This window comes from Anopheles coluzzii, chromosome 2, assembly GCF_943734685.1.
Source record: "Anopheles coluzzii chromosome 2, AcolN3, whole genome shotgun sequence".
NCBI lineage: Eukaryota > Metazoa > Arthropoda > Insecta > Diptera > Culicidae > Anopheles > Anopheles coluzzii.
The window spans coordinates 108,431,529-108,441,720 of record NC_064670.1 but is presented as its reverse complement, the minus strand read 5'-3'; the positions used below and the strand labels follow the sequence as shown (position 1 = coordinate 108,441,720).

Below are 10,192 nucleotides of genomic sequence, written 5' to 3'. Positions count from 1 at the left end.
CCGAAGCCGAAAAAAAACAGGCAGACACACTCGCAGCTTGAATTGTAGTACTTAATTAAAATTTATTACTTATATCTTTCCTTTGCTTCTTTCACGTTTAGTCACATCGATTTGATTGTATAAAAATCTTCCCCCCAAATCATCGTACATTCTTGCAGTGTCGGTCACCACTCAGTCGCCGATCGACACTTGGTCGTCGTCGATCGTCGCGAAACGGTTATTCAAATAAATATGTATCATGTCAGTGTAACCATGCGCCAACGCAAGTGGAAATAAGAAAAGGGTTGCATCACCAGCAGCAGTCAGTTGGTTGGTTGTATGCATCCCCCTTGGGGTTACTCTCTCTCTCTATCTCTCTCTATATCTCTTTAGATGCGCAGGTTCGGGTTGCTGTACTTGACGTACTTCAGCAGGGCGTCGTTCTCCTCGCACACCCACGGCTTCACGTGATGGCAGGCGACGTCATGCCAGTGGACACCGTCGTCGTAGAAGTTGTTCAGGATGGCCAAACAGTTCTCGGAGGCACCGCCCTGGATCAGCTCGCGGTTGTCCGGCTGCGGCTTACCGATGCCGCCACCCTCGGACCAGTCGTTCTGGTTGCGCACGGTCGTCGGGGCGAGCTTCTGCAGCTCGGCCGTCCAGAACCAACCGTTAATGTTCGTCGGCTGCAGATCGGGACGGTCGCAGCCCTTGAAGTCGCACAGCCGTCCGCTGGTCCAGATGTACTTTTGCTGGATGGGATGGGATGTGGGAAGTGGAAGAGAAAAGATTAGTTTTGTGAGGTTTTGTGAGGCTCTAAGAAGTACATAAAAATGTTAAAAACGGGTTTCTTCTTTTGCAGATCCTGCAGCACATAAGGATTTGTCAAGCATTAGACTTGGGCAGGTCATCAGCATGACACTGGGCGATCGAAGCTTTCAACGGAAGAAGTTCAGTTCCAAAGAACATTAATATCTTCGTTTCGTGGAACTGTCATTCAGTAAGTTCTTCCGAAAAAGCTATAAATTTACTAAAAACTTTGAGTTTATACAAAAGCATTCTTGGGTGTTTCTTGTTATTGATTGGAGCAAGATTTTCTTGGTTTACCCATATTTATAGTAAATAGCTAGATCGTGAGGATTTCTAAAAGATCTTGAAGATTTCGTGCCATCTCTTACAAAGACTTCGTTAATATTTACAGACATAGACATGAGGACCTAGGGGACATTTTCAAACATATTTGAGAAATGGTGAACAAATCCTTGTGCCGATCCTGTATCTATTAAAAGGTAATGGTCTCCTCTTAAACAAAAATATTGGTGGTTTGCCATCTCTTACACAGATTTGGACGATCTGTCTAGACAAAGACTAAGATGACAGCCCATGCACGCAATGCCTAATATTTGCATTTATCTCCGTTCAATAATATTAGCGAAATATTCAACAAATCCTTGTGTAAATGCTGTATGTCATCTTAATGACCTTGGAGATATTCCATCTCTTACACAAACCTATTCAGACATAAACCACAGAGTCATCTTGACAGTCCATGCCCAACAGGACCTAAGGAACAGCATCCCATGTGTTTGCGAAATATTAACAAAAACATTGGGAAATCCAGTAATCCAGTCCTAAAGGCTGTCATCTTAAACAAAGATCTTCGAGATTTGTCATCTCTTACACGCACTTGGATCATCTGCCTAGAAACAGACACTAAGCTGCCGTGCCCACGAAGATCTCAATGCCCAACGTTCCACGTCAAACAACATCCTCTGCAATCTGACCAGAGCTGCTACATCTTCATGTCTTTAATTTGTCTTCATTTGAACGGTCAACGCCTATAACAAGTATTATGCGATTTCGCAAAACAAAAACCCGCAGACAATTAACCCTCCTTGGTCGAGACAGCTGCACGTTGCGCCACTACCACCCAACACTCCTCTCCAGTGGTGGTATGGAAAGACCACGTGTGCACAGATTAGCGCTCGAGTTAAAACGAGTGCCCTGCAGTGTGCCCTGCACTCTCTGCCATCGCGCCTTTTTGTGCAACGAGCTGTAATTAACCCAACGCTTGTTGCGAATTTGTGGACACACACACACATCTCTTCTCATTAAACTGCACTCTTCATGCGGCGTGCGTGCGCGTGTACCATCATCATCATCATCAAGCCATTAAAGAAATGCCAAAGAAACGGGGCAGACATTAGATACTCCCGAGTATGAGGAAAAAACTGCACACTCACATTCGTCATTCACACGCGTCACCATTAAGCGGGAGCATCTTCCTTCCCTTGTAACGAGTGTGTGGCACTGACCAAACGAAAACGAAAGTTTTCCCCCGACATACCAGACACTTTGCACATTGCCGGGACACACCTTTCTGCTCACGAAAAGCATGATTTTCATGAGCTCATCATTATCATCACGAGTCCGGGGCTTCATTGAGGTTGTTGCATCATGGTGTTGTGGCCGGTCGGTCGGTCGGTCGGTTGGTCGATCGGTCAGTCAGTCAGTGAAGATTTCACAATCCATCGCAGCATCATCTCGCAGCAGACCGCGCGAGCGCAAGAGGGAAGGTGAGTGGGTATAAGTCGTTTCCGCCACGATGGAGTGGCCTGGATGCTGGACGCCTTACACACCGGGTGGAATGTGCGTTTTATTGATATTGTGCCATCGCCACCACTCCCATCTTTTTTTTCATCAAACAATAATTCCCTTACGTTTAAACAGAGGGGTAAACAGTACCGGGACGGGGAAAATGGCTTCGGTCGGAAGAATAAATAAACGCATTTACGCATTCGGCGTTTGTTTTGCGGCCGGACCGGTCTGGCCCCGCGGTACGCAACGTCACGCAGCGCAGTGAGTGCACAAACAGAAGATGATGCGCGAACACTTTGGGCGGCGTGTGGCAAGTGTAGAGTAGCGTGTGAAAAACGGTTTTTGTGAGTGGTACTGATCGTGTACTTCCTGGGTTTTGGGGAGGTTTTCTACCGGGCACAGGGTATGCATGTATGTAACGATGTGGATAAAATCAATTTTAAAAGCTTGCAATTTTGAGGCATATTTTGTTGGGTTAATTTTAACTCGTTTTCAATGGAGCTGTATTTGATTATTTTAATGTGGCGAGCAGTGGATCGATTGATCGTACTTCAAAGTATTTTAATTGTTCGTATAACATGATTTTTTTAATCACAAGCGCGCATTTTGATTCAAATAACTGGAATTTTATTCCTTTTTATGAGAAATAACAAAAACTAGTTAAATATTTTAATGTAAATCTGATGTCCAAGCTTCATAATGTATTAAATTTGAGGGCAAACTAGGTTTATAATTTTGATATTTAACGTGATTTTTTATACTTATTATTACTGAATTAGGTGTCCTTTAGACATACTGCGTGATATTATACGTTATTCAATGTTTATTGTATTGTTCACTTCTTCGCTGGTAGCAAAACCACACGGCCATCAGGCCAGAGCTTTCTCCAACAGGTTTGACTTGACTTTATTTTGTAACACATTATCTTATGTCCTTGCTATTGGGGAAAGCCGTTCACATCGTCAAAATCGAACCAAATCTGAACCTTTACAGCAACCGGATGGACCACCTTTAGTCCATCGGATCATATGAATGTTTGGAGAAACTGTTACCAGTTAATTTTTGGCTGAAGACATAATTACTTTCATAAGCAATCGAGTGTAAGACCCTAAAAATGACTATTTGTATTCAAAAAGCCAAATGATATACACAATTACATTTTTAATGTATATTTCTGTTTCAATAACGCTATCAATCCGTTTCATAATTGCAAAAAAATCGTAAAAATCTTTGGAGAATTGAAAGCTTAGGTTGTGTATTTTCAGTCAATTTCAAACATCGCACACACAAACCCTAAAAAATAGCTTATAAAAGTGTGAGATAAATTGAAGAACATTATTCTCTTAAAGACAATACAGGGTTTTCCACGAGCTCTCATAGCCGTGGAACACCTAATGAACTGTTTCTATCGTGAAATGAACTTAATCCAATGGGAATTGGACTCTATAGCACCCTTGTTGGACAAATCCAATAGGAATTTCGTAGGAGCCTGTCCAATTTCCACCATATGAAGTTCACTTCCAGTAGGAAAGAGTCAAGGAAGTGTCCCACAACTATGAGAACCCCTGGAAAACCCTGTAAAGACAATTTGTCAAACCAATCGGTTTGAAATGTTCAAAAACAATCTGAAAAACTTCAACAAAAGAAATGGGGAAAACCGGCATGAAAGCCGACAGAAACAGGAATAAAAATACAGGAAACAGCAATCGACCGATTCTGTACAAAACTGTTTACGAAACAAACAGCACACACAACAAAAAAAAAACGAGACGAAAGTCCCATTACGTCCCCGAGCATGAATAAGCGATTAGTGTTTGTCCAGTTCCATCCGGGGGGGGGGGGGGGGGGGGGGGAGCAGCCCGATGAATATTCAGTACGAGGCGAAGACGAGCCGATACAACTCCAACTTGTCATAATTTAAGCCCCCCCTCCCCTCACCCACACCCACCCACCGTGCGGAAGGAATTGAATTTTGTCGTCTGGAATTTGCAGTGATCTCGAAAAAAAAAAAAGAAGTGAAACAAAAGCGAAAATCATGCTCCCCCGCCTGTTGAACCGGTTTAAGGGAAAGTTTGGCCACCATCATTCGATCACTAGCACCACCACCGCGCATCCCCCGCTGTCCCATCAACAACCCTCCCCCAAATGGTGGTGATGATGATAATAATGATGAGGTCAAAAATTACAGTCCCACAGGCGGTTTGGCGGTGTCCGGATTTGCCATTTCGTGCGCTTTCACTGCGCCTGCCTTATTAATTCGCTTGGCAAAACGCTTCGTTTCTCGTTAGCACAAGGCAACCAAATTTATTATCCTTGCTTGCGTGGTGCATCCCCAGCCCCTTGCTGCTGCAGCAGTGCCGTTTCGTGTTTTGCGAGGATCACCAAGGCAAACGAAAAGTGAAAGCTCTAACGCCCAACGCGCGACCTTCCGCAAACGAACGCACGTGCTAACACGTGCGCGCATCCGCATAACAATTTACGCGGCGGTTTGTATGCACTGCGTGTGGCACACATTGTCGATGCAACAGCCCACATACCGGTCGTGGTGACATCATCATCATCATCATCGTCATCGCCAAAGGGTTGGTAACGTTAGGTCGCTATGCAGAATGCAGATGAGCTGCCGCTGATCAAAGTATGCGTGGAGCAAGGGTAAAGACGTCTCACACACTCTCTCTCTCTCTCTCTCTCTCTCTCTCTGTGTCGGCCTTTGTTCCGGTCCAATCGGGTGATAAAGACGCACAAATACTTCGTCCAAAAAAAAAAACGGTGGCATAATAGGAAAGTGACTAGGGACTAGGCGAGAAAACAATGAGTAGCAAAAGGGTTGTGTTTGTGTATTATCAAATCGAACGAAACGAGTTCTTCATATTGGGTGGTGGCCAAAAACCCGCCTCCCCGTGCCTATGCTAATGAGGCACACCGACTACTAGATGCCCTCCTAAAGCGACCCATTCGACCGGTTAGCGGCTTCGGGCTTCCGCATTATGCAACCGTAAAAACACCAACAACGGCTATGCTGCAAAACGGTCCGCGTTATCGTGCCAGTGCGATCTCGTGCCGGTGAAAACCGATCGCACTTGACGGTCAGCACTTGTAAACCGTAGATCACACGACGACGACGACGACCAAACACAATACCCGTCTGAATGCGATTTATCGATGACAGGTCGGGAAAAGCGTTTCGTTTCGATCGCGCAAGGCCGTCAACACACAACAACTAGCCAACCCTCTTCCGGGTTTTTTTTTTGTTGCAAATCTCAGTTTACACTTACCCGGCCCTCGACGATTCTCTGCTTGATCCACTCATTTTCCGGGCTCGTCTCGACGGACACGCTGTCCATGCAGCGCTGGCGGCAGAAGTTGCGCGCATCGAGCCAATCCTTCTCCACGCCCCGGAGCGTTGGGTCGCGCCACGAGAAGAAGTAGCTGGAAGGCAAAAAGAATGGGGAATCAATAAATAGGCAAGGAAATCGATCAATAAAATTTACTGTTTTGGGGTTGAAGGTGAAATTGAATGGTGGAGTTTGTGAGTTTTTTGTTTATACAGAGGAGAAAGAACCGTGATTAATGCAATCGCTTGGAGTGTAATTGTATCTTTGACAGGTTGATTTAAAGGTGCTTTTTATTTGGATGATAGTTGTTGGCACGAGTGAAGAGTATGGGGAGGGCTTGATTTGAGGTACGAGCGACGGGTGAACTATAAATTGTTGGTTTATGGCTTAATTTAGGACGTTTACGGTACGAGGGATCTTACATTCATTTTTCACTTCATTTTCTATAGTTTATCAAACAAAATTATCTTACCCATGAAGTTAAAAAGCTACTATTAAATAAAGTTATGCTTTGAAATCACTGAACATTTAACACAACGATTAAGGTTTAGAATCAAATCAACTGAATCGTGATATTTGGTGGTTCCCGTAATTGTATGGGCTTGTCTCACGATTTCATTCTTTGTTTCCTAAAGATTTTTGTTTCGTTTCCGCGATTTATTCGTATCCGTCTATTGTACATCAATACGGTTGAACCCAAAAAATCTGAGAAACACTCCAAACATTTTCGAGAAATCACCATAAAACTTTGGGAATCTCTGTACTATAGGACTGATCTTGATCTTGGTATTATTCCAGTTTACCCAAGTAACTCATAGATAGTCAACCTCACAAAGAAGAATAAGAAGAAGAAGAAGAAGAAGAAGAAGAAGAAGAAGAAGAAGAAGAAGAAGAAGAAGCAAAAGAAGGGGAAAACAAGTAAGACTAGTAATGGACATACTGCTAAAATGTCCAAAGGACAAAACAAACCCCAATAATCAATTGGCAAATAGAAAAATACTACCAAGTGTTCCAAAAATATACACACATTGATTTAGAATTTAAACTGCTTTACCGATGCTCTGGCACCAATCGAACCAGACATTGAACGTGAAATATTGTGTGGAATTTGATAAGTTCAATTTATCAAACTCCGTCTCAAATCCGTCAAATGCCATACATTTTTCATGTTCGATATCTTGTTCGATTGGTGCCAGTACGCTGAGTAACAATAAACAATTCATTTGTTTTAAAGCCTTGGTAACAGATCAAGAGAGTAGAAGTGAAGAATGCACACAGTAATAAATAATTAGCTTTTACTTAAAAACAAACCAATCTGAACAGCTCGACTAGGTTTAACAATCCAGTTTGCCTTTGGGAAGAATGAACAGGTTTGAAATATATTGCTGTAAAATGCTACTAGTGCCATAAAAAAGGCAATTATTGTCATTATTTTAAATACTCCAGTGAAAGTGAATGAAACGGATAACAAAAATCCATAAATCCTATAAAATACACAAAAACCAAGATATTGCCTTCCTCTTACCAAACATTTAATGTTCAAAATTCTAAGATATTTTCATTTAAAAAAAAACACACCACCTCATTAACAACACAACCCTTTCAAATCTGCCCACCATCAATCTTCTCCTTCCGCAGCCAGACAATCGCCACACAAACAACAACATCAACCGTGTGTCAATAAACCTATCCCGTAGCGAACGGCGGATGCCTTCCACTCCCATTTGCCACGGATTACCGGCCCAGAACCACCGCCCCCCCTCTAAAAAGCCTTTTTAACAACCTTTCCATCTGCCCCTTTGCCCCCCCTCCCTAATAGCATCCTGCCGGTCGGGTCTGAAATGACTTAACATGCTGTTATGGTACGGTGAAACTGGGTGCCCATTACCATTTCCTTCAGCCCTTCAGCATTGGCGCTGGCATTGAACTTGCCTGGTAGGTTGTTTGACCACTTCCCTGTCCGGCCTAGCTACAGCTGCTGTTAGCCACACAGGTTCTAGGGTTCATGGCGAGAGAAAGTAGCGCGTAGAACGCTAATTGGGGAAGGGTATGGCATCATCGTAACAGAATGCGGAGACAGAGAGAAAGATACGTCGAAGGAAAAGAAGATGTCTTGTAAAGATGGGACAGGTTTATGAATAAGCGCTGATTGTTTAGAAAATGTGTTTTTAAAGCACATTTTATCAAGCTAAGCGTTCAGTTTTTTAGCTTAATCCGGGTATAATGTACGATAACACGCGTTGAGGGGTTTACGTAAAACAAACAGACCGATACAGACGTTCTCACAGTAAACCATTGAGTGACATTTGGCGTAGCCACAATGATAGCGATCCCATTGGGGAAGGGAAAACAACAACCACCCGCCGAGAGGTTAAAGACGTGAAAAACGTGCAATTAAAAAAAGCTCCCGCTTGTGCTTGTGGTTGCGGGAAAACCCAACCAAGCCGCATCTTCCCATTCTGCGCTGATGATCGTAACGAAATTCTCACGCCAGTGGAGGTGGTGGTGGTGGTTGTTTGTTACCATTTCGATCGCTTTTCACCAAGCCAACCGAGTTATGGTAGCAAAAAAAACAAACCCCTCTCGCGCACTCTTACCGCATCAGCGCGAGCGTTGCGCAAGCCGTGGAAGGAAATTTGTGGCCAACCACGGACCCAGGACAAGGCGGTTTTTGTCTTAGGGGTGAAAAACAAAGCCAATGGAGCAAAAAAAAAAAGCCTGGCCAATTCCGAAACCGAAACAAACGAGATCCTGTTGGAGCCAACGCTTTCTCCCGCAAACCGGCGGTTGAGGGGTTCGTCGCTTGTCACTTCCCAAACGCTTTGCGCGCGCGCGGCATTGAAGTCTTTTGTCTTTTGGTTCTTTTCATGTTTTTGCCGTGTGCCTTACCCTTTGCCGTCCGGTGCCCGCTCGTGGATGATTCTGCTGGCGCACAGGGCCGGATTCGGTGCGTCGAGGGTGCGTCCGTTCGGGAACTGGGCGGCGGTCAGGCCGACGAGGGCCACCGCTATCAGCACGAACTGCTTCATACTCGTTGTGAGTGGTGAGATTGGTGGATTTGGTATCGAAAAATGTGTGTGCGTGTTTTTGGTTTCCTTCTGCCGACGAGAACAAAAACGTGGAGTTAGAAAAAGAGAGATTCTAGCTATTAAAACACACGCAACACTGTAACTTTAACTATCTTTCTAATTTTAACTAGCTTTAATAAAGAATGAACAATTTCACAAAACAAAAATGAAAGATTTCAACAAAACAATGCTTGCTAACGAAATCACTTCCTGCGCTGAAACAATGCCGACACTCAATGATAACAACACAACCTTCCGTTGTTCCACAACGCACAACGTACCTTCCACTTGGCTGCACGATCCAGCTTCAACTGAGCTGAAATTCCCCCACAAACCTTTATTTATAGAGAAGGTGCTATCGGTGCCAGACGACGAACCCTCGTCTTTGCCCTCGGTCACTCTCCTCCTCCCCCTCCGAGGCGGTTGCTCCGCTCCGCGCGTGGAGGGAGGATCGAAGACGGAACACAGCCACCACGGAGACCCCCGCAGACGAGCGTGGTTCGATCGCCCCCGGGAGGGAAGTAAGTGAAGATGGACTTCGAACGCGAAAGACAATGCAGTAAAGATGAGCAGTCAGGGGCGCGCTCTGGTCGCGTGGTCTGTTGTTTTGATCCGGCTCTCCTAGGGGCCTTTTTTTTGTTGTCGTGGATCGTGTGTGCCGTGTGATCGATTATGCTCCAGCTTAAAATCATACTAATAGAATCATATTTTTTTTATTCATCGATTAATTCATCTGGTCCCAGCCGGCTGGCTGGCAAGCGAACGATCGATGAGCGCATCCATCTCCGAAGCATCGCGGGAGCAACGGCAAAAAAAACACACACATATACACACCACGCACATACGCATCATTTGATAAGCAAATGAACCGTGCGTTTCTCCATCCTCAAACAGCAACACACACACACACCCTGGAATGGGGAGGGCTTTTGCGACACGGGGAAAGAAATCGAATCTTTCCCTCATCGAGCATCACACACAAAAAACAGGAAACAAATGACATCTCGTTTCGCTGGCGCTTCTCGCGCAAGGATGCAAATAACTGTGCTGATTCAATACCACGACTGTATGACTGTAGCGTATTTACGAAATGGGGTAAAAAAAGAGATTTCACATTTTATTACACATTCAATTATCGGGCACAATTTAACACATTCGCTACCGCTCGACCCATGAACCATTGGGTGGGCCGTCCCGTTGAAAGTAAAAGCT

General features: G+C 44.5%; 1 protein-coding gene across 1 annotated transcript; it reads right to left on the bottom strand.

The window, feature by feature from the left end:
• Positions 1-37: 37 nt before the first annotated feature.
• LOC120961517 (uncharacterized) lies at positions 38-9,013 on the bottom strand. The gene is made up of 3 exons (XM_040385280.2): positions 8,802-9,013; positions 5,853-6,006; positions 38-731 (listed from the first exon to the last, which is right to left on the bottom strand). The coding sequence occupies exons 1-3, from the start codon at positions 8,939-8,941 to the stop codon at positions 369-371; spliced, it is 657 nt and encodes a 218-aa protein (XP_040241214.2). The 5' UTR covers positions 8,942-9,013; the 3' UTR covers positions 38-368.
• Positions 9,014-10,192: the final 1,179 nt, after the last annotated feature.

Coding starts and splice junctions, on each gene's coding strand:
- LOC120961517 (XM_040385280.2), bottom strand. CDS start 8,941: ATGAAGCAGTTCGTGCTGATAGCGGTGGCCCTCGTCGGCCTGACCGCC. Junction 6,007..8,801: donor CGGGCACCGGACGGCAAAGG/GTAAGGCACACG, acceptor TTTGCCTTCCAG/CTACTTCTTCTCGTGGCGCG. Junction 732..5,852: donor AGAGAATCGTCGAGGGCCGG/GTAAGTGTAAAC, acceptor CATCCCATCCAG/CAAAAGTACATCTGGACCAG.